We start from the raw sequence: 23,439 nt of genomic DNA on the forward strand, positions 1-23,439 counted from the left end.
GGATTTGTCTCCTGGGAAGCTGAAAAGCCTCAGAGAAAATTGAAAACAATTCTCATCTCATTTGCTTCTCCCGTGTTTTGTTGTTTTGGAATGTGTTTCGAGAGTGTTTACCCACAGGTCATTGTTTTATTGGTTTTATGTGAATTTTTTTGACTTAATGACCAATCAGGGCCAAGCTGCATCGAGGCTCTAGAAAGGGTCACAAGTTTTCCTTATTATCTTTTTAGCCTTCTGTCTGTATCCTTTCTGTATTCCTTAGTATAGTTTAGTATTCTTTAATATAGTATCATAAAATAATAAATGAGCCTTCTAAGAACATGGAGTCAAATTCATCATTCCTCCCTTCATCTGGGAACCCCACAATTACAACATTCATCCCTGTTTATTGCAGCTTTTCCCATCTGGCTGCAGCTGCCAAGCTCATCCTCACAGCTCATCCTCGCTGTAACGCTCCCCAGAGCTGCACAGCTTTGTTCAGTGCCAGTGGAGGGCTGTACACAGCTTTTTAAAGCTCTTCCAGGAGCAGAAAATAAAAAATCTTCTGTGAGCGTTTGAGCACATTTGTCCAAGAATAAAATCTCTCTTCCCGAGCTGCTCTGCCAGTGAAATCCTGGATCTGTAGGGTTCAGTGTGAAGGAGCAGCCAGCTTAAAATAAATAAATAAAAATAATCCTTGTGGCATCCAAATAAATCCTGGTGGCATCCAGCCTGGACCCTCTCCTCCTTGCAGTGCTTCAGGGAAGGTCAGCAGAGCCCTCGGGCACCAGCAGACCTCACCCTTGTGCTGGAATGGGATCCCTTGGGGAAGGAGCTGAGAGTGCAAGAGGTGCCTTCATGTGGAGCTTGGGCAGCCCCGGGCTGAGCTTGGATTTATTTATTTATCTCCTCTCCCTGGAGCTTCCCTCCCTCAGAGCTCATCCCCAGCCTGTGGAGAAAAGGAGGGAATTCTGCAGAATGGTCCCTGCAGCTGCTGAGCATCTCAAGCACATCCTCAGGGATGGGGCTGGGGGAGGTGGTGTGTCCATCCCTCTGGCCAAGAGCAGTGCCAGGGTCACTCCTCATCCTCCTGAGTGCAGCTGCCCCAGGGCCAGCCCCATAAGCTGGCTGCATGCCAGGGGTGGATAGGGCAGCTCTGGATCCATGGGAGTTGGCATTGGCTTGGCACCGAGCTCACCAGCTGCCATTTGAAGGTGGCTTAATTAAAGGCAGGGCATGGAGCTGCCCTCCTGCTTTGAATAATTGTGTGTGTTAATTATGATTTTGGGCTGAACAAGGCTCGTTAGAACAGGCTGCCCTGAGTGATTGTGGATTCCCCTGGATCCCTGGGAGTGTCCAAGGCCAGGCTGGACAGGGCTTGGAGCAGCCTGGGATGGTGCAAGGTGTCCCTGCCATGGCAGGGGGTGGGACAAGATTCCTTTGGGCTGGAAGGGACCTTAAAAACTTTCTGTGATTCCACACTGTGGTTCCCCAAGTTCTGAAAGGTCTGGAGCTCGGTGTGTGAGTGCTGGCCAGTCCTGGTGACCCTGGTGTCCTTGTCCCCTGCAGGTGGTGAGGGACCAGATCTCTCACTGCACGGTGAAGCTGCGCCAGACCACGGGGCTGATGGAATATTGCCTGGAGGTCATCAAGGAGAATGATCCCAGTGGCTTCCTGCAGGTCAGTCTGGGGCCTGGGGGGTGCAGCAGGGCTGGGGCTGCTCCAGGGGAAATGGCCAAATAAAATCAAGGATCTGCCTCTGGTCACCTCCATGTTCACAGCAGGAGCAGGGCAGGGACGTTTCTGGAGGAGAGTGTCAGGAAAATTAATCCACAAACACCAGAGGTTTATATGTAAAAAGGAGACAGAGCAGTCCTTTGGCTTTATTTGAAAAAAGGGAGAGGCCATGGGGCATCCCTTGGGATCTCTCAGATTTTTGGAGGACACAGCCTCCCTTATTATCCCAATTTCCCAGCCACATTTCCCTTCTCTCTTTCCCTGTTGGCTGAGGTCCTTGAGAGGTACACACTTCCCAAAACACCTGGTACTAGAGATTTCCCTCTAATGTATAACCCTCCCTTTTCATTTTTAATTCTTATGGAATTGAGGGTTTTTTTCCTTCCCCATTGTCTCTTTCATCTTTCAATGTCTAATTTCATTTATCAGCAAACATAGAGTTTATTTCTAAAAGCAAATACCTTTTTCCATCCATCAATCAGTGGAATCCTTCCCATTGTTTATCTCCCAGGGCTGGTTTTATCTACCAGCAGACCCACAGCTTGTTTGGAAAGACAAATCCACCATTCCTCTCAAGAGGAATGGAGCAGGGGGTGGATGGTGCATCTCTGGAGCAGGGATCACACCGTGCTCGTGGCTCTCCACTGAGACACCAACAGAGCAGGCATTCCTGGGCTCCCTCTGGTGTGAGAAAGGGATTTGTAAAGGACTCTCAAAACCTGACAGAAAGCTCACACAGCCTTGTACACCTGTGTGCAAACTCTGAGATAAGGTGTGCTGGCTCAGGAAGGCCATGGAGTAGAGATGATGTTGCTAAGAGAGACTGAACTAGAAACAAGTTTCAAACTATGGCCTTTGCAAAAAAAAAAAAAAAAAAAAAAACCAAAGCAAACAAAAAAAAACCCACAGATATTTTAGAGAATTAGAACTGTGAAAAATGCATTGTGGGGGAAAATAATTAGGTGACTGGGGTGAAGTATGAGCAGCATTGTGTGACGAAAGCTAACAGGCTGAAAAACATTTATAAGGTAATAGGTTGGCTTCTGATAGAATGGCATTGAGTTTTACATCTCTTATGTCTCACCCTTCTACAAGACTGGTAATGGAATAAAATCTTGTAAAACACCTCTCAGTTGCCCCATCTCTGTAAAACTGGGATTTTCCAACACTTTGTCACTAAACCCTGCCATTGAATAGCACCCAGCACTCCAGGGTTCCCTCCTCCAGCCCAGCCTGCAGGGAAGAGTGATGCTGGAAACCACGTGTGACATCCCAGCCTTCCCAGCCTGGGAGGCAGAGGGACGGGGAAAACAGGGTGGGGACAAGGCCTGGGACAGTCCCCCAGCAGCTGAGGCTGCTCCTGCCCTGCAGATCTCAGATGCTCTGATCAGGAGGGTGCACATGACCGAGGATCAGTGGGGGAAGGGGACGCTCACCCCCCGCATGACCACGGACTTCGACCTGAACCTGGACAATGCCCCCCTGCTGCAGTCCATCCACCAGCTGGACTTCGTGCAGATGAAAGGTAAGGATCTTTCCAGTGCCTTCCTGTCTGGGTTTGGAAAGCCAGGGGTCTGCTAAGGAGGGCAGGAGCCTCCCCTGAAATGGAGAATGCAAACCCCCCTCCCTCCCAATTGTTATAAATTTTAAATTAAGGGGCTCTCAGGGAAAGATTTGGGAGCATGGAATAACAAATAACAGTTCTTTAACAGGGAAGAAAATGAAAGGATAAAATGAACACTGCAGTGACCCAACCCAGCCCTGGCAGAGCCAGAGCACAGCCTGGCACCCTGTGGGTCAGGGGCTGGCAGCAGTGCCACTGGAATTGTGGCTCAGCCCTCCTGCAGTGCCAGGGCTGGTTCTGCTGGAGCAGGGATCCTGGAGAAGGGTGCAGTCTCCTCTGAAGGTCCAGGGGCAGAGGCAGCTGCTGCTCCTCTGGGAAATCCAGTGCAGAAGCCGTGCTGGTGTTCCAGGATCTCCAGATTCTATCCGGGTAGGAATGCTTGGCTCCTCCCCCTGGGCTCACATCTCCCATGGGATGCTGCAGCTCTTATCAGCCATGCAGGGACATTCCATGGGCTGTTATCAGCAGGGGTCTGCCTGAGGGAGGAGAGGGTGTGGGAGAGATGAGGGAAACTGCCCAATGGACAGGAGACAGCTGCACACAGATGGCAAATAGAAAACAACTTGCTTGGCAATCCAGGGCACTTCCCAAAGCTCAGCTCTGCTCCTGCTGGGAGCTGCCAGGCAGCTCATCCCATGGGAAAGGCAGAAAAGGAGAGTTTCTCACCTCCTGTGAGAAATTAATTTGGAGAGAATTCTCAGAGCTTAACAGAAGGCTGACATAGAGTGCATCTGTATGGAAACTTGGAGATGAGAAATGCTGACTTAGAAATGCTATAGAATGAGACAAGGATTGTTAAGAGAAAAATAGAACTAAAAACAAGTGTCAAAGGATGGCTTTGCAAATAAAACTAAATACTCTGGAGAAATAGAACTATGAAAGGTATACTGTAGCAGGACCCACAAGTGGTAATTTTAGATGATTGGCTTTAAGGCATTTACAGCATGGTGTGGCTAAAGCTGATAGGCCAAGAAACACTTAGAGTTCATTGTAATTAGGAAATAATTAGCTTCTGATTGTGGTGGTGTGAATTATAACATCTGTATTGTCTCACCCTCCTCATGAGACTGAAAATGGAATAAAAGTTTTAAAACACCTCTCAGTTACCCTGGGTCAGAAAAGGGCCTGATCCAACAAGCTCCCAGCAGGACTGGGCACCCCAGACCCAGAGTTATGCCCATTCCTGTGGGTTTTGCATCCCTGGGCCATCTGCCTGCCTGTCTTGGATCCCTGGGCATCTGTGTGCCAGAGCAGGGTGCCAGGGGTTTGCCTTTGCCTGGAAAAGCACTCCTGCTGCATTAAAAATTTATTACTGCATTAAAAAGTGCTCTGACAAAGTTGTTAGTGCATTGCAAAGTACTCTGCAGGGTGGGACCTCTCTTTTGAGAGCAGCACAAGGCTTTTCCCAAACCTCTCCTCACACCCCCGTGCTCCTTCAATGCTCAGCAGCATCTGTCACACAGCAGATGTCCCTCCAAAGGCAGCCAGGTCACCTGGCCTGGGCTGTGCCCTCCCTCCCTCACCTCCCTGTTGGTTTAGATCATTTTAGCTTTCTATTCTATTCTATTCTATTCTATTCTATTCTATTCTATTCTATTCTATTCTATTCTATTCTATTCTATTCTATTCTATTCTATTCTATTCTATTCTATTCTATTCTATTTTTTTTCTCTATTTCCTTGCTGTTCCCCATTTCCTCTGTGCTCCTCCTGTCCCACCAAGGGTTGCTGCAGCCCATGAGGAATTTGGGGTTTGGCAAGCCCAGGGAGGCTGACAAAGCTGCAGAGGGGCTGTGACACAGGGAGGCTCAGGGGGACACTGAACCTGGCCTGTACCTTCAGCTGCCTGGAGGAACAGCCCCCAGCTGCAGGTCTGGCACTGCTCTTCATCCCCACCACAGCTGGAATTCCTGGCCCAGGAGCTGTCTGCACCCACCAGGGTGTCTCAGTGGCCAGGGACAGGCAGGATGTTGGTCACACTCTTCTCTGTCACCACCAGGAGCACTCTCAGCTGATGGTGCTGGTGGCAGTCAGGAGCTGCCTGTGCTCGCTCTTCCTTAGCCAGGCTGTTAATCTGAAATGTCAGGAATATTTTTGGATAGCAAACCCAGGGAAGGCTGGATTGCTGTTTCACATCCCTGTGTTCCTGCCCTCCCTTCCTGCAATTTAGCCCAGAGGGAATTTTTAATTAATAAGAGCAAATCTGCTGCTGGTTCAGCCGCCCACCCTCCTCTTATCAAATCCCTCCTCCTCCTCCTCCTCCCAGCTCACCCTGGCTGTGGAAATCAGTTGTTGGTTTTGTAGACTTGCAGGAGGTTGGGTTTGCATCCCAAATCTGTGTCACAGCACCAGGGGAGGGAGGGCAACACCCAAGGCCTCAGTAAAGAGCAGTGAGCAATCCCAAGGCATCCCACACCCACTGCCCAGGAGGTGGAGGAGTCACAGAGGGCGAATGCTGGGCAGATCCAGCTTTTCCCCAGGCATCCATGGCTCCTCCCCATCTAGTCTGTCTCCTCCATGTCTGTTTCCAGTGGCTCTTGTCACTTTGGGCAGTGAGGATGAGGATGGTGGATGAGCAGCTCTTTGAGAGATGTGTCCCTGTCATTCTTCCTGTGCTTTTCAGAGCAGGAGGGGGCTGTGGGACACATGTGGAGATGCCCAAGCACAGCAGGAAAATCCCTGGCAGTCCTTTCTGTCCCCTGTGCAGCTGATGGCAGCCAAAGGGGGTGCTCAGCCCCCCAGTTTTGTTGCAGTGGATTCATTGAAGGGAAAAGCAGGGCTGTAGATAATTCCAGAACCTGTGGGAGAATTGTCCCAGGTTTGGGACTGGCTGAAAGGTTCAGGCAGCTCAAAACAGACACATTGTGCTGCCATAATTCCCAAAAATTAATTAGCAAATGGGCATAGAGCAGTAAAGCTTCACCAAGCTGGGAGGGGGGAGGAATTCAGTGGAGCTTGGTGGGAGAAAAACCCTTTCTGCTTCCTCCCCTGCCCCTGGAGCTGCCGTCCCTGCATCGCCCAGGGTTGCACTAATTGCACTAATTGGTGATTAGTCTCCTCCCCAGTGCCGGCCCCGCCGATCCTGCAGCTGGAGGAGTGCTGCACCCACAACAACAGCGCCACCCTGTCCTGGAAGCAGCCCCCCCTGTCCACGGTGCAGGTGGAAGGATACATCCTGGAGCTGGACGATGGCAACGGGGGCCAGTTCAGGGTAGGAGGGGATGTTCTGCCTCCAGGGATTCCCTGGCACAGGATTTGGGGGGATGTTCTGCCTCCAGGGATTCCCTGGCACGGGATCTGGGGGGATGTTCTGCCTCCAGGGATTCCCTGCCATGGGATCTGGGGGGATGTTCTGCCCCCAGGGATTCCCTGGCACAGGATTTGGGGGGATGTTCTGCCCCCAGGGATTCCCTGGCACGGGATTTGGGGGGATGTTCTGCCCCCAGGGATTCCCTGGCACGGGATTTGGGGGGATATTCTGCCCCCAGGGATTCCCTGGCACGGGATCTGGGGGGATGTTCTGCCCCCACGCATTCCCTGGCACAGGATTTGTCCTATTGTTTTGTTTTGTTATTTTTTTTGTGCGAGTCCCCTCTTCCCTGCTGGGTTGCCCAGGGAAGCAGATGCCCAGGTGCAGACAAGCTGTGGGGTTTTGGGGTACAGGGTGATTTGAGCGGGTGCAAATGTCTTTCCAGTGGGGCCAAGTTGACTTGGAAACTCAAAGAACAAGTTTGAATCTCTTGTTACCCAGAGCAGCTGTGGCTGCCCCTGGATCCCTGGCAGTGCCCAAGACCAGGTTGGACAGGGCTTGGAGCAGCCTGGGACAGTGGAAGGTGTCCCTGCCCATGGCAAGAGGTGGAACAAGATGGTTTTAAGGTCCATTCCCATCCAAACCATTCCATAAAAGTCCATATTTTTAGGTTGCTGAATATATTTCATGCAAGGTATGCTAATTGCCATGAAAGCCTCATGGTTTGCCAGCTGTCAGCAAGCAGAGGTGTTTAAGGCCTGAGGGCTTTCAAATTGCTGTAATTACACAATTAAAATATGATTTTTCTCTGATCCAACACGCCAATAATTATCCTGGTGCGTTCACATCCACGGAGAGCAGGCACAGGACCAGCCCATTGCACTCTGAATTTACCCACAGAGAGCTCAGGCAGGCAGGAGCCAGAGCAGAGCTGAGCCAAAGGAGAGGTGACAGGGGTGGGACCTGCAGGGAAGGGAGCAGCAGGCTGGGTGCTTGCTGCTGAAAATATTCATCCCCAATCTCCCATCCATCCCTGCCCTCTGGCACTGGGAGCCATTCCCTGGCTCCTGTCCCTCTGTCCTTGTCCCCAGTCCCTCTCCAGCTCTCCTGGAGCCCCTTCAGGCCCTGCCAGGGGCTCTGAGCTCTCCCTGGAGCCTTCTCCTCTCCAGAGGAACATTCCCAGCTCTCCCAGCCTGGCTCCAGCCCTTGGAGCAGCTCTTTGGTTCCTCTGGACTCTCTCCAGCAGCTCCACGTCCTTCTGATCCAGTTTTCCTCTGTTCAGCCCCCTCCACTGCCCCTAATTTAATCCCAAACCTCCTGCAGAGGCAGATCCCTCCCTGCTGTGCCCTGGGATGTCCCTGGAGGTGACTGACTGGGATTTTTTGTGGCAGCCACTCCACTACATGACTACAGACATGCTGGGGGCAACTGGGATAGACTGGGAGTGTCAGTAACCATACTGGGGCTGAGTCCAGGGCCTCCTCTGGACTCTCTCCAGCAGCTCCACACCCTCCTGATGTTGGACCCCAGATCTGGGGACAGAACTCCATGTGGGAGCAGAGCAGAGGGTCAGAACCCCCCTCACCTCCTGCTGCTGCTGCAGCCCAAGGAACAAACCCCACTTGCTCTGCCTTAGCCCTCCCCAGCCCCCCAGGGATGCCCGGGGTGGGCGATGCTGTGCCCCCCGAGGTGTGCCAGGCTGTGTCCCAGGCTGGCACTGACAGGACCTTGCCTTGCAGGAGGTGTATGTGGGCAAGGAGACCATGTGCACAGTGGATGGGCTGCACTTCAACAGCACCTACAGCGCTCGTGTCAAGGCCTTCAACAAGTCAGGAGTCAGCCCCTACAGCAAGACCCTGGTGCTGCAGACTTCCGAGGGTAAGGAACAGCATGGACACGGCTCAGCACAGCCCAGCCCAGCTCCTCCAGCCCTCCCTGAGCCACCCCTGCAGCAGCAGCACTGACCTGGGGGACAGCTGGGTCAGGAGCCTCCAGCAGAGCCAGGAGTTCCCTCTCAGCTTTTTCCTGTGCAGAGGATGGGGGGGGGCACAGGGAGAGTGTGGAGTGCAGGGTGACCCCAAGGTCTGGGAATCTGGGATCTGACTCTGTGATTCAGAATGCTGAACAATTGCTGTATTGAGCTATTCTATATTACATAAATACTACACTAAATTACACACTAAACAGATACTGTAGTAAAGTTTCATATTCTACTGTGCTAAAGAAAAACCCGTGACTGTCTGAGCCAGCCAGAGCACAGCTTTGAGTGATTGGTTAATTAACATAAACAACCATCACCAGAATCCAGCTACCAAATCCCTTCAGGTAAACAATCTTCCTGACACATCCCACGTGTGCAAAAACAACAGGAGCAGTGACTAGAGATAAGAATTGTTTTCTCTTCCTCTCTGAGGTTTCCCAGGACAGCTCCTTGGGAAGCTGTGCCTGCTGCTCTCTGTGAAGAGAGGTGTTTAAATCTGGGGTGATGTGACACCAGAGGGAAGCTCAGATGTTTCCATTGGGCCCATTTAAAGCAAAACACTGCCAGCATTGCTCCTGAGGGCTGTGCTTGACTGCACAATGCCATCAGCACAGGATTCAGGGAGCAGAGGGGCCGTGGAGCAGCGTGGGTGTCCTTCCAGAGCCAGGGATGCCCTGCAGCATCGTCTGCATCACCCCCACACCCACCCAGAATATGAAACACTCCCTTGCATGCTGCAGGGGGATCTCCCTGCCTGGCTTTAAGTACATTTGTCACACCAGGCACTTAATCCATTGTGGAAAATTGGTTTATTCCTGACGTGCAGGTGGAGAGTGGCAAGGCTGGCTCCGAGGTGGGAGTGGGGAGCTGCAGCCATGAAGGAAGGGATCAGCCCCCACCAGCACGTCTGCTGCCCCACAGCCAGGCACAAAACCCTTCTTTGGTAGCTCTCCACGCTTGCTGGAATCCCTTTTCCTTGCTCACAGATGAAAACCTCTCTTTTTCCAAGCTGTGTGAGGGTTTTTTCACAGTAGCATCCAGCTGGCTGGCAGCTGGGATCAGAAGGGAACACACACAGCTCAGGGGGCTGCTGGTGGGGTAGAAGGAAGGGGAGAGCCACAGAGCAGCCCTGGGGGCTTTCAGCAAGGAGAAAAATGGGATTTTTGCTGAAGAAACAGAAGACAAAAGCAGAGCAAGCTTGTTTCTCTTAGAGAAAATAAGCGAGTTTCTCTTGCTGCCTGCAGATCATCATTCCAGTTCAGAAAGGGCAGGTCAGCAAGGAATGGGATTCTTTCAGAGCTAGAGCAGACAGCAAAACTGTGACAAACTTCTCACAGGAGAGGCAGGGAGGTCACAGCACAGCACAGAGGCCTTGGCACATCTGTCAGAGACACCTCAGTGCCTGTTGCAAACTGAGCACCAGCAGCAAAGGAGCTGCAGAGGTTCCTCTGGAGATGCAGGGAGGGGACAAGCTGCATCCAGCCCCGTGCCAGGTTGGCCAGGACTGCTCCCAAATCCTGAAGGTCAACAGCTCCCACTCCAGCCTTAGCAGCAGACAGCAGAGCTTTCACTTCTCATCTCCTTTGTGCCTCACACGACACATTTGAGACACAATTTCCTCATCAAAACCAGTTGGGCTTTAAGTTGTCCCAGCCAGGAGTTCACAGGGTCCCCTCTATGATCTTCCCAGCTTTGATTTCCTCTCAGAGGTGTTCTCACCTTGAGCCAAGCTCCAAAATACAAAGGAATCTGGGAGAAAATAGCTGCTTGTGGTCCCAGCAGGGCTGTGCTTGGGCCGTGCCACCGAGGAGAACTTCCACTCTCCTTGGCTGCATCCATTCAGCCTTTTCACTTGAATGAGCTCCTGCATTTTTTATTCCAGCAAAAAAAAAAAAAAAAAAAAGAAAGGCAGGGAGAAAAAGTCAAACGGGCCTGGAGCATTTTGTGCTCTTAGAGGCTGCCTGAGCTCTTTTGGATTGAAAGAGAAATAAATCACATCTGTGTGTGCAGCTTCCGGATATCCCAGTGACTCTGTGAATGGAGCACATCACAGCCCTTGCTTAGGCTTTTTTTCCTGGCTTTTACAGCACCATCAGGCCTTCTGAAGAGCTATTTTGTCTGAAGTAGGCTTAGCTTTTCCCTGCAGCCAAGCTCTGCAGCTTCCTGCAAAGTGGTTGTGTGGGAAGAGAGGACAAAAGGAGGGACAGGCTGGATGTGAAGAGAGAATCTCTCTGAACGTGGCTGTCCTGCTGTAAGTGGCTGGGAGGAATTCTGGTGTTGAAGAGCTGGTTTGTAGCTCTGGCCCATGAGATCTTCATCTGCAGCCTGTGGAAGGGAACTGAAGCCTTTCTTCTGCTTTCTGGGAGCAGAGGGTAGCGGGGAGCAAAAGGTCTTGCAGGGTTCAGCATCTGCAGAGAGCAAGGATGAGAAGCAGGGGATGTGTCTGGGGCTCTGCAGGTGCTGCCTCTGTGGTCCTGCCCAGGCAAACAGCCACAGCAGCCAGGTGGAAAATCCCATGGGAAGGCAGCACAGGCAGGAGTCTGCAGCAGGAGCATCTTCCCAGCCCACGGGAGAGGCACCTTCTGCTCATCCCAAAGGAAACTATTGCAGGTCACTCTTCAAAGCTGGTTCTTGGTGCCACCAGCAGGACAAGGTGGCTCCTGGCTGGGACAAGGTTTGAGCTCCAGAGCCCTACCCGTGTGCTGGGGCTTCCCAGGGATGAAGATCCCTGTCACCAGCACAGCCAAGGGTGGGAGGTGACATCCTTCCCTTGGGCTGTGTCCCCTCCTGAGCTGATTTGGGGCTGTTCCACACAATCCCCAGGAGTGTCCCTTGCTCTGTCACATCTTAGCCCAAGGCTCCAAGGCTCTGCCTTAACCTCTGTTTCTCCAGCACCTGAATGAATCCCAGCTGTGGGCTGGGAAGTGAGTCTGGAAGAAAGTTTCCAAGGTGACCCAGGGCACAGACATGTCCCAGAGCTTGGCTGGTGGCAGCCCTGCTTGGCTGCCCTGGGATCTCTCCCAGCCTCCTTCTCCTCCTCCCTGAGCTGGGCAGCCCCTGCTCTCCTGGTTTTCCCTCATCCATCCTGGCTTCTGGCCAGACTCCTGCTGACCTCTTTCCATGCTCTGGATGTCAGGATGAAGGACCAGCTCACTCCAGGTGGAGATGGAGAAATGGAGCTCAGCAATGCCTTCTCTCCAGGCACAGAGCTTCCTCCTCCCTTCCCCAGCCAAGCCAAGCACCAGAACCTTTTCTTTCAAGCCCAGCTTCTCATCTGGAGCCCAACTTTAAATTCCTGACCATCCATGGAGTGACCCTGAGCAGCAACCAGGGCTTTTTAAAGGGTGAGCAACCCCAGGGGATCAGCCTGCAGGGAGCTACAGAGATGTGAGGGGCTAATTAGGGAGAGCCATGAGCACAGCTACTCGTGGTAGTAGTTCCTCTCCCTCTTGGTAGGGTTAGAAGCTAAACTAATAAACAAACTTTGAGCTCTGTTTATTGGCTGTTGTGCAATAATTTATCTCCTCTGACCCCACTGACACCCTTTGCTTCCACAGCCTCGGCCACGGCAGCAGCAGCAGCAGCAGCAGCAGCAGCAGAAGTTCCAACCCACCATGCAAAGAAATGTTTCCTTTTTATCTGTTTTAACACAATTCCCAGCTCAATCCAAACTCACAGCAGAGCTGGGAAGGCTGGGGGATGCAGTGTGAGTGGTGGATGGTGGATTCTACATTTTCATGTTAACATATTCCTGGAAGAGGTTAGGGAAGAAACTGTGGGAGGTGACTGTGGTAGCAGGGAACAGAAACCAGTGACCCAAGAGGTTCCCTCTGCTCTGACATTTTTGCTGTGAATCCCACAGGTTAAATTCTTGCTGTAAGGCTCAGATGTGTTTTGACAGGTACAAAGGGATACCAAGAACACAACCTCCCGAACAACCCTTGAGTAAGGTGGGTGCTTGGTGGTTCTTAGGGTGATAGAGCTTAGCACAGCCCTGCAAAATGTCACCAGCTGGGTTTCCCACCCCTGATTATTGTGCACAAGAAGGTTTGGGATGTGTTAAAGCACGATGGGACGTGTGCATGGTAACCTGTGAATTTTTTTAGGTGCCTTACTGTGAAGAGGTGCAGAACCCCCTCCCTTTACAGAAAACCAGTTGAATTTGTCACGGGGACACTTTGGAAGATGAACATGTTTTCCTTGCTGTCAGGCTGCCCTGAAGGGTCTCTCTGGGCTGCCCAGCACCAGCCATTGCTGCCCTGCCACCAGAGCAGGCTCTGTGCTCTGCCCTGAGCTGGGGCTGGGGAGCGAGGCCGCCCAGCAGAGAGCCCATGTCTGATGTGCAGTTTGCCTTGATCTTACGTTTAGACACGCAGTCAGAAGAACAGACCCTCCCTTTTCCAGTGCCTTTGGAAAGATCGCAGCTTCGTAGAATGAGTCCTTTCTCCTCCACCCTTAATCTGCAACCCAGCTTCTCGGGGAGATCCTACTTTGAGCTAAGATCTTCGGCCCACCAGCTGAGCTTGCATTCTTCCTTACAGTCCCTGAATTCAGCCGGTGAGCTGAGCACCTCTGGCCTTGCCTCTTGGTCTGTGCTTCTGGGCATCTCCAAACTCTCTGTTCGTTCTGTTCCGTTGTGTTTGTTTTTGCCATGACATGCAGAGGGCAGTGGGAATTCTTTCTGTTTGTCAGTGGCCTGCTCCTGCCGCCCAGGGGGGTCAGTGGTGTGCTTCTCCTGGGGGGTTTCAGGTGTGGGCTGGTGGCAGCAGTCATTCCTTACCTGGGTGCTGCTCTTGGCAAGGCTGAACCCTTTGGTGATCACAAATCCCTGAATGATTTGGGTTAGAAGGGACCTTAAAGCTCATCCACTTCCAGCCTTCTGGTATGGGCAGGGACACTTTCCTCTAGAAGATTCCTCATTTCTGGTTTGTGTTGAGCTTGTGACAAGGGTTAATCAGAAAAGGCATTCCCTGCGTGAAACCTGTGGGAATGTCCTCGTGCTTTCCTTTCTGAACACAACCAGGAAACGCAGCCTCTGCTGGGAGATTTGGTCTGTGAGATGAGTTTGGTTGATTAAATCTAGACCCCTCTTAAGAAAGCAGCAAGTCTGAAGGCAGGCTCTGGCTTGGTGCTCAGAGAGACTGAGGACTCCCCATCCCTGGAAGTGTCTGTCCCAGGCCAGGCTGGAGCAGCCAGGGATAGTGGAAGTTGTCCCTGCCCACAGCAGGATGTGGAATGAGGTGATTTGTGTCCCCTCCAACCCAAACCAGTTTGGGATTCTGTGATTCCAACTCACAGCCCAACTTAGGGCCTGGAGACCTGGGCTCTCTTCTGCTCAGCTTTGAGCACTGGGCTCGGCTTTTCCAAACCCAGATGTGCCCATCCCAAAGCCCTGTTTCCTGCAGAGCAGAGGACACCACCCCTGTGATGCCTCACTGGCCTGGCAGCCCCACACGAGCTCGGATCCGTGTGCCCGGAATTGCGGGCTGTGCTGGGATGGAGGCAGGTCAGGCAGAGTGAGGGATGGATTTGGGCAGCCAGCAAGGAGCCACAGGCACAGGGATCTCTCAGAGCTGTTTTCTAACCAATCTTTGCACATCTTCTGTTGCTAAAGATCCTGGGCCCTGATTCTTCCACCACTCTGGATTTACACCGCTCCCAAGGCGTTCATTCCCGGCTTGCTCCGGTGGAAGCCCTGGAAGAATGGGGGCCCCCGATTGTTTGACTTCCATCCCATAACGCGGAATGAGGAATGCTGCAGCATGACCCTTGCCAGAATAACCGGGGGGGGACCCTGCAAACTTTCTTTTCTTTGTGCTTTTTATGTTTGATTTCTCATCGTGCTGCTGTGAGCTGATGGCTTCCAACGCTGTTTTGTTACGGACGTTCCTTCCTTTGTGTCCGCGGTTCCGGGACCCCTCCGTGCTGCCCGTGAGCCATACCCGTGTGTGCACCTTGGACCTTCTGCAGCTCCACTCTGGGGTGGGGGGACAGGGGAAAACGGGGTCCTGAAAGCCAAACCAGGGTCTGTGTGTCCCTCACGAGAGCTTGGAGCGCGGCCATGCGCGGAGACCTGGAGAAGCGGTGTTGGAGTCGGGACACGGGGCAGGATTCATTAAAGCAGCCTCAGGAGGAGCCTCTTGGCACAGCACGGAGCACAAGCACAGCCAGGTGCTTTCCCACCAACACCCAGGGCAGAAGGGGGGAACCAGGCACAGAGCTGGGCAGGGGTGGCCCTAAAATCCAGCTCCCTTCGTGAGTGCTGTCCCACACAGTGCCAACACAGGGCTTGTGTTGGTGTCTCCTCCTGGGGAGGACAAGCTCCTGGACCAGGACAAGCCCCTAGGTCAGGGCAAGCTCCTGGACCAGGACAAGCTCCTGGATCAGGACAAGCTCCTGGATCAGGACAAGCCCCTAGGTCAGGGCAACCTCCAGGATCAGGGCAAGCTCATGGATCAAGATAAGCCCCTAGGTCAGAACAAGCTCCTGGATCAGGACAAGGCCCTAGGTCAGAATAAGCTCCTAGATCAGGACAAGCTCCTAGGTCAGGAAAAATTTGTGGAACAGGACAAGCTCCTAGGTCAGGACAAGCTCCTGGATCAGAACAAGCTCCTGGATTAGGACAAGCCTCTAGGTAAGAAAAAACTGGATCAAGACAAGCTCCTGGATCAGGACAAGCCCCTAGGTCAGGAGAAACTTCTGGATCAGGATAAGCCTCTAGATCAGGAAAAACTCCAGGATTAGGACAAGTCCCTAGGTCAGGACAAGCTCCTGGATCAGTCCCTGGCCCCCAGGAGGTGCTTGCAGCCAGCAATCAGGCACAGGAGCATGAAGGGCACCTGACACATCCTGCCCTTGCAGCTGATGAAGCTACAGCCCTTTGGGGTCTGAGGCAGGTGTCAGCCCCCAGGGATCTCCATTCCAGCTCCATTCCACCCCAGACCCATCAGAAGCTGCCTTTTCCTCAATCCCTGTCCTTCCAGGAGGAGTTTTTCAGTCAGTTTAGAGAATCTTTACCAAGCAGCCAAGATACTCCACCAAGGCTAAAATTTCCTGCCTTTTTTCTGGAGAAAAGCAGAATATTTTGGCACCCTGAGCAGTCAGACTTTATACAGTCCACACTCAAACTCCCAGGCTGTGTTTGCCATCCCTCTCCGTGCCCTCTGGCTTTTAATGAATCAGGCCTCCGGTGGCTGCTGGATGCTTAATTAACAAATGCTCAGAGTGTTTGTCAGGAGGTTGTTGTTCCTTAGCTGTCATGTGTGAAATGTAGTATCTCTTTATAGGATGCAATTTTGACACACAAGGATCGCCTTACTCCCAATTAGGCAAGTATCTTAATTACAATTAACTGGCACCTACTGCCTGTTGCTTCATTCTTTTTGCCTTTTTATCTTTTCTTTGGCGACTGAGCAGCGTTTCTTGCTCGTACCCTGCTTGCAGAGCACTCCTGGATGTGACAGAATCATGGAATTGTTGAGGTTGGAAAAGCCCTCTGAGTATAACTATTCCCCAGCACTGCCAAGGCCACCACTGAGCCATGTCCCCAAGTGCCACAAGGCTTTTAAATCCCTCCAAGAATGGGAACTCCACCACTGCCCAGGGAGGCAAATTTGGAGAATTTATGGTGGCTGGATGATGTAAAGGCATTTTGGTTTTCCCCCAAATGGTTTTAAAGAGAAGCCTGAGGTCAGTGCTCTGGAAATGGCCTTGTAATTGAGAACTGATCCTTCTCTCTCCTCCTCTCTTAAACTGAAAGAGGGCAGGGTTAGGTTGGATATTGGGAAGGAATTCTGGCTTTGAGGGTGGTGAGGCTCTGGCAGATTGCCCAGAGAAGCTGTGGCTATCCCTGGAAATGTCCAAGGCCAGCTTGGAGCAACCTGGGCTACTGGAAGGTGTCCCTGCCCATGGCAGTGGGTGGAACAGGATGAATTTTAACATTCTTCCAGCCCAAAGCACTCCATGATTCCATGATTCTCAGTACACATCCCTGCTCATTAAGGCACTTGAACGTGGGCCAAATGCCATGGATGCAATTAGCCCCTTTGCAGCTAATTAAAGCAAGGTGGCTGCTGCTTGCCTGTCCTCTTCAGACTGTCTGCAGGGCCAGTCCTGCTCATTCCCCTGGGAGAAGGAGCCTGCAGCCCTGTGGGATTCCCTCCTCACCCTGCACCCTCTCACAGCCCCAAGCCCATCTTCGCCTCTCGCCCCACCTTGACGCAAAATGCCAACAGATCCATGCTCTGGCTGGAGTCACAGACAAGCAGGAATGGTTTCTCCTTCTCTCTCCTGCCCAACCTGACGTGCTGTTTTCTCTCCTGCATGCCTTTCCCTGGGAATGACCACAGTTGACATTAAAAAAATGGTGGCAGGTACGGCACCCCCGTGCGCGGCGCGGGGAGCGCGGGGCGGCCGCGTGCATGGCAGCTGTCCTGTGGAACCTTCCAATAAACCACTGAATCAGTCTCACCCGAGTGTTTTTATTTTTCAAGCCGCCAGAGTGTTTTGTTGGATGTGTCAGTTCACGTTTTCAGCTGGAGGAAACCACCTGGGGAACCGGGCTGGTGGCTTGTGAATGACTCCCTGTCCCTCTGTCTTGTTGAGGACGTGACACTGTGTCTGTCAGATTTGCAGTAACCGAGTCCTGTGCATTTAAACCAGCAGCCCTATGGAATCCTGGAGGTTTTGGGGCATTTTCCAGCCTTCCCATGAGTTCTTGTCTTAGGCGTGGCTCGTTGCTTGGCAGGGAGGTTTCTTGGTGTGACTCAGTAAATGAAGACCTTTGTGTGTGCTGTTGGTTCCCAAAAACAGCCCTTAAATACACACACAGAGTTTATCTGCTGATCCTCAGTTCCCTTCCCACACTGAGCTGACTCTGCAAACTAATAACACTTGGTCCTGAGAGTAAGCTACGTTCCAGGTCAGGTTGGACAGGGCTTGGAGCAACCTGGGATAGTGGAAGGTGTCCCTGCCATGGCAGGTGTTGGAACAAGCAGGGCTTTAAGATCCCTTCCAACCCAAACCCTTCCACCATTCCATGATTCTGTTAGAGCCTGGAGACCTGGTGAGGATCACATCTCCTGCGAGGGCCAAATTTTAGGAGGCCCTGAGGATCCTGCAGGCTCACGAGCTGAGACATTGGCAACCATGGAGCAGCAAGAGCGAAACTCCTCCAAGTCCTGGCCATAAAACCTCAGGCGCACTTGGCAGCTGCAGCCACAGGAGCTCAGAGCATCCCTCCGTGGTGGAAGTTGTTTCTCTGTGGTGGAAGTTGTCTTTCTGTGGTGGAAGTTGTCCCTCCCTGGTGGAAGTTGTCCCTCCCTGGTGGAAGCTCCGTGTCCTGCATGCAGCATGCCCCGTCCGTGTCGCTCCACGCGGCCCCGGCGCGTCCCCACCGCGCTAACCCCGTCTTGTTTGTGTGTTCCAGTTGCTTGGTTTTCTTTCGACCCCTCCTCTGCCCACGCTGACATCATCTTTTCCAATGACAACCTGACTGTCACCTGCAACAGCTACGATGACAGGGTGGTGCTGGGGAAAACGGGCTTTTCCAAAGGGCTCCACTACTGGGAGCTGTCCATCGATCGCTACGACAACCACCCCGACCCGGCCTTCGGCGTGGCTCGCATCGACGTCCTCAAGGATGCCATGCTGGGCAAGGACGACAAGGCCTGGGCCATGTACGTGGACAACAACCGCAGCTGGTTCATGCACAACAACTCCCACACCAACAGGTAGGTGGGCAGGTGTGGTGTCACATTTTAGTTAGATGGGATGCTCTGTCTCACCCCTGGAAAATGTTGGGTTTATTCCAAGCCTCTGATCCTCTCCTGAAGTATTGTGGGTCTGTTATCCCATTGTCCCAAGGCTTATTCCGTGATCACTTTGGATCTCCCTGTTAAGCTGTGGGGGGAGACCACAGACTCTCTCTTAGCCCTTTTCTCCTGAGGCTCTCCCTCTCTCCCCCTCCCTTCCCTTTTCCCCCTTCTCCCTCAAATCCATGCTGCTCCTGGGGGTGGGACTCCCAATTAACCCTCATCTAATCAGCACTCTCAGAAGCTGTGTGGAGTCTCCTTGCCTGCCTGATGCTACCAGCGAACACACAGCTTAGGGGGCCCCCTGGGAACTCCCCAGGGATCCCCCCAAAAGAACTGCATCAGGCAGGGACAGGGTCTTCCCCCGGACACCACAGCCCAAAGGGCCTGTGGCTTTGAGAGTGGTACCTGCAAGTGTCCACAGGGAGGGTGACATCAATCCTGGTCGTCTCTGTTGGAGGATGTGTCCTTCCCCGAGTGGGGATCAGGCCCTGCCTGCTTGGTGCTGCTTTGTTCCAGTATTCCTTCCCAGCTTGCCATGACTTTTTCCATGCTGACTCTTCCTTTTGGCATCCCCTTCCCATAACAGCCAAATCCTTGCAACTCCTGCAGCAACATTTGCCTTGATCCCTGAGCCACTGCTCGTGTTCCCCGTGGGACTGGGGACTTTGCTTGGGGAGAGCCTGGGGTCACCTTCCTGCAGGCCTTTCCCTGATGGACAGCAGGTTTTGGTGTGGCTTTGCTCCACAATTCCCCCTGCTTTCCCCCATGGCTGTGTGACTGTCACTGCTCTCAGGGTGGCTTTTCCTTGGGGACATCGTGGCAAGAGGAGAGCAGCTCCATGGGAGGGTAGAGGAAGAGATTCCCAGGGAATGATGAGCATGGCTGGGATGGGAGCAGGTCATGGCCTGGCTCCTGGTGTTCACCACCATCAGTCCTTGAGTTCCATGGCCTGAGCCAGGAGCCCAGGGGCCACTGAGCCTTTTCCTCCCACAGAACGGAGGGCGGGATCACGAAAGGCGCCACGGTGGGAGTGCTGCTGGATCTGACCAGGAGGACTCTGACGTTCTCCATCAACGAGGACCAGCAAGGGCCTGTGGCCTTTGAGAACCTGGAGGGCCTCTTCTTCCCCGCCGTCAGCCTCAACAGGAACGTGCAGGTACGGGCTTGGTCAGGCTCTCTGGAGCAGGGTGTGACATTCCCAGCAGTGGGAAGGGGTGACCTTGTGTCACACTCCCCCTCATGCTGCTGTCACTGCAGTGGTTGCTGCTCAGGAGCAGGAGCAGGAGCAGGAGGGTTCTTGTGCAGCAAGGGTGGCTTGGAAGGAGCTAAACTTGCACCCTAAACCACCTGTGAGTCTCCAGAATCAGGACAGACCTCCCTGCAGCCTCATTCCTCCCTCCAGATTCCTCCCTCGGGGCTGCTGAAGCACCGGGGTTCTCCAGCTCTCCTTGGGGTGGGGTTTGACAACTGTGTCTGTGATGCTCCCTCACAAGAGCCTCACCAGCTCCTACAGCTCTCCCAGCTCCTGGATGAGAGCATCACCAGGGCACCTGTCAAAGCCTGCTTGCCTCTGGGACATTTCAAACCCCTCTTCTTTCCCTCTCTCCCAAGCTCTCAGCTCTCCTGACCATCCCCAAGCGGTGCCACCAATCCGGTATTTCCATCTTTCATTTCTCTTCTCACTGACCACATCCCTGCTACCCTCTGTCCCAGGGAATCCTGCACAGCCTGGCCTTGGCACATCCCCCCTGCCACTGCCTGCACCTCCAACCCTGCACAAGTGCCTGGGCACATCCCAGGACACGTTGCACGTGATGGATCATCTCAGGGTGCCCAGCATTTTGGCAGTGGGTGTCAAACCTGGAGAGGGGCTTTGGAACAGAGCCTGGAGTGACAGGAGAAAAGGGAATGGCTTCCCAAAGGGCAGGAAGATATGGGATATTGGGAAGTTCTTCCCTGTGAGGGTGGGGAGGCCCTGGCACAGGGTGCCGAGAGATGCTGTGGCTGCCCCTGGATCCTTGGAAGGTTCCAAGGCCAGGTTGGACAGGGCTTGGAGCAGCCTGGGACAGTGGAAGGTGTCCCTGCCCATGGAGAGGGGTGGAATGAGATGGGCTTTGAGGTCCCTTCCAACCCAAACCATTCCATGATTTTATGATCACCTCTGTGCAAGGGCAGAGGCACCAAGTGGCCTCTGTTAATTAGGGACCCATGGATTAGGGCATGCTCTGCTGTGTCCATCTGGATCCAGGGCTGCGCTGTCACCAAGGCAGTGACAATTTTCCAGCAGCACTGGGACAAAGGTGTGTTGGGACCATCCCTAACTTTGGGAGCATCCTTGCCAAAGTGTCCCACCCCAAGGGTCTCACTGACAGGAGAGTCTGCCTGGCTTGGAGAAGGGCTGGGAAATGTTTAATTAGGAAACACTAACGAAGCCCATGTTGTCTGTGCTGGGTTTAGAGGTGCTGTATTAATTTGGTGTGGTAAAAACGTCCTGCTGTGTGCTGGGTTTAACTCCTGCCTCAGTCCTCTACACAGCCATAAGGGACAAGGCATCTCTGGAGCCCCTTGGCTTTATGAGTTCCCTGGGCAAGGCAGTGCCTAAATCCCCTGACAGCACAGAAATCCCTTGGGATGCTGATAAAAGGCTGCTAATTAAGCCAAGCCATTTATTATGCTTTTTCAGAGGTATGTGCCTAATTGAAAACAACTCTAATTAGAAGGGAAATCTCTGTATTTTAGACAGTTTTCTTCAAATATGTGTCTGAAGGGGAAAATGCTGCTGCTGCAATAAAAGGAGGAATTGTGCTCTCCTCCCAGATGAAAGCATTTGTGGAGGGAGCTGAATTTCACCAGTGCCTGTGTGAGCATGGCCCTGCCCCAACATCCTGATGCTGCTCAGCTTCCCCACCACAAAGCTCCTTTCTCCCACCAGCAATCAGCCACATCCCCTCCACTGTCCCTGTCCCCTCTCTGTCCCCATCCCCACTCAGCTCAGGGGCGTCTCCAAGATCTCCTCTAATGTCTTCACTGTCCTTCAGGTCCCCCCATCCCCTCTTGTCCATCTCACCTGCACAAAGACCCAATTCCTGCCATGTCCCACCTCTCTGGCAGCCAGCTGTGGGATTTGTACACAGCCAGCTGGGAATATTTGGGGCTTGGTACCAGCAGTCCCAGCTCACTCCAGCAGCACAGAAAAGTGAGGAACGAGCCAGATGGAACCACTGTCACACTACTGGGGACACCTGCATCTCCAGTCACATCCTGCCTGTCCCCAGCGCTGCTCCTGCCCTCTCTGGGGACAATGTGCCAGCTGCCACGCCATGAGCTGTCCCAGCAGGCACACTGGGACACAGCTGAGACCCGTGTCTCTCCTTGCAGGTGACGCTGCACACCGGGCTGCCGGTGCCCGAGTTCTACACTTCGCGCTCGGCCATGCCCTGAGGATGCTCCCGGAGCTGGCTGCCTCTTCTCGGCATGAGAGGAGCCAGCCCGTTCCCTCCTGCAGGACAAGGCCAGCCTGCCCAGCTACTGGGTCCCTGCCCAGCTGCCAAGGTCCCTGCCCAGCTGCTGGGTCCCTGCTCGGCCTCTGGCCGGAGATGGGGAAGGAAATCAGGAAGGAAGATCCTGGCTTTCGGCCGCCTCCGCTCTCCGGCCTCCGCGCTGTCCTGTGTGTGTGCGCTTCGCTCTTTAGCTCTCCTTGGCTGATGAAGTACCTAGGTAGCCTGAGCTGTTCTCCTGTGTCTGCTTTTAGGTTTGATTTTCCTGATTTAAGTTGGGGTTTTGGGGGAGGGGGGCAGTTCTGTCTCGCTTTCCCCGCCCGTGGGGGCAGCCCGAGGGACCCCACCACGGGAGCGCTTCCGCCCACGCCAGCCTGGTTACTTTGCAGGATTATTTCTTTCCCCTGTGGCCTTTCTTGCAGAGCACCCTCGGTCATGTGTAGAGGTGGGTCCTGGATTACCAGTCAGTCTCCATGTCCTTACCAAAACACCCCACTCTGTCCTGTGTCCCCCTGGGGCATCTCTGTGGGGCAGGGGGTGGCCGTCCTGTCCCCAGGTGCTCCAGGAGCTGGCAGGTCGGGTGCTGAATGCCCACGGGGGGGCTCTCCAGGGGCCCCCCACACCTCGGTGCCAGCACACGCGCCACAGCCATAGACCGGAGAGCCCTCGCCCGGCTCTTTGGAGATTAGTGTTTATTTTTTTATAGTTGCCATATAAAGCCTAGCCTTAAATTCAACTGATAGTGTCCTTCCAATCACCGGAGAATTCATTCTGCAGAGAGGGTCTGACAGAGAGCCCGGGGGTGGGGATGGGATGGGGAGGAAGGAGAGCTGGCCACAGCCCTGCCACGCACTCAGGAACGCGCGCCTGCTGCCGGCAGCAGTTCCCGCCGGCCGCCATCCCCTGCTCGACTTTCTGGTAATCCAGAGGCAGGAGAGGAACGATGCCAGCCCCGTCGCCTAGCCGAGAGCGCCTGCATGCGCTGTCCCCTCGCTTCGCTTTGCAGCCCCCGCGGAGCCGCGACGGGCAACGGGATCGCTCCTAGCCCGGCTCCGGGCGGGATGCGACGGGAGCGCCGGCCCAGCAGAAAGACAAGTGTAAATAGCCCATTCCCTCCCAGCGTGCCCTCCTCTAGGACAGTCCCTTGTCGCTCTAGCATTAGGTTTTCCTAATTTATTGGATGGGTGCTATCTCGTTGACTCCCGCCGAGGAGTTCCTCCCAGCTGCCGGAGAGCCGTGTTGCGGGACAACGCCGGGCAGCTCCCGGGTGGATTCCTGAGGAGCCCCCGTGGCCGGCTCACCCGGGGCTCCTCTCTCAGCCGTCATCCCCCGTTCTTTAGGGTGTTCATGGTGCTTCTTAGAGTCCCAGTGATTGTAAGACGTCGTCCCCCCGTTGCGCGATGGTAGCTGCACACAGCCGCTGTACTGACGACAAGTGTCATGTTTGCCGTTCTAATAAAGGACTTTTACCAGAGAAGGGCAGAGCTTCCAGAGCATCTCTGTGCTTCACTTCCCATCTCATCCCCCCCGGTGCACATCCCTCACTGCCCTTGGCCAGAG

The 23,439-nt window shown here is 53.6% G+C and overlaps 1 protein-coding gene across 7 annotated transcripts in view; it reads left to right on the forward strand.

The window, feature by feature from the left end:
• The window catches only part of TRIM9 (tripartite motif containing 9), a 68,415-nt gene extending 45,059 nt beyond the window's left edge, over positions 1 to 23,356 (forward strand). Inside the window, exons 4-12 of one of the 7 annotated variants that reach the window (XM_030239969.2) lie at positions 1,546 to 1,656; positions 3,085 to 3,238; positions 6,390 to 6,547; positions 8,326 to 8,464; positions 12,936 to 13,124; positions 15,854 to 15,895; positions 17,995 to 18,298; positions 19,376 to 19,538; positions 21,761 to 23,356. In XM_030239969.2, coding sequence (XP_030095829.1) covers positions 1,546 to 1,656; positions 3,085 to 3,238; positions 6,390 to 6,547; positions 8,326 to 8,464; positions 12,936 to 13,124; positions 15,854 to 15,895; positions 17,995 to 18,298; positions 19,376 to 19,538; positions 21,761 to 21,823 — 1,323 coding nt within the window. In that variant the 3' untranslated portion in view covers positions 21,824 to 23,356. Of the gene's footprint in view, positions 1 to 1,545; positions 1,657 to 3,084; positions 3,239 to 6,389; positions 6,548 to 8,325; positions 8,465 to 12,468; positions 12,518 to 12,935; positions 13,125 to 15,853; positions 15,896 to 17,994; positions 18,299 to 19,375; positions 19,539 to 21,760 lie in introns of those variants that run through there. The other 6 variants (XM_050975446.1, XM_050975447.1, XM_030239970.2 and 3 more) reach the window with 6 other exon arrangements.
• Positions 23,357 to 23,439: the final 83 nt, after the last annotated feature.

The sequence above is a fragment of the Serinus canaria genome, chromosome 5, assembly GCF_022539315.1.
Source record: "Serinus canaria isolate serCan28SL12 chromosome 5, serCan2020, whole genome shotgun sequence".
Classification (NCBI taxonomy): Eukaryota; Metazoa; Chordata; class Aves; order Passeriformes; family Fringillidae; genus Serinus; species Serinus canaria.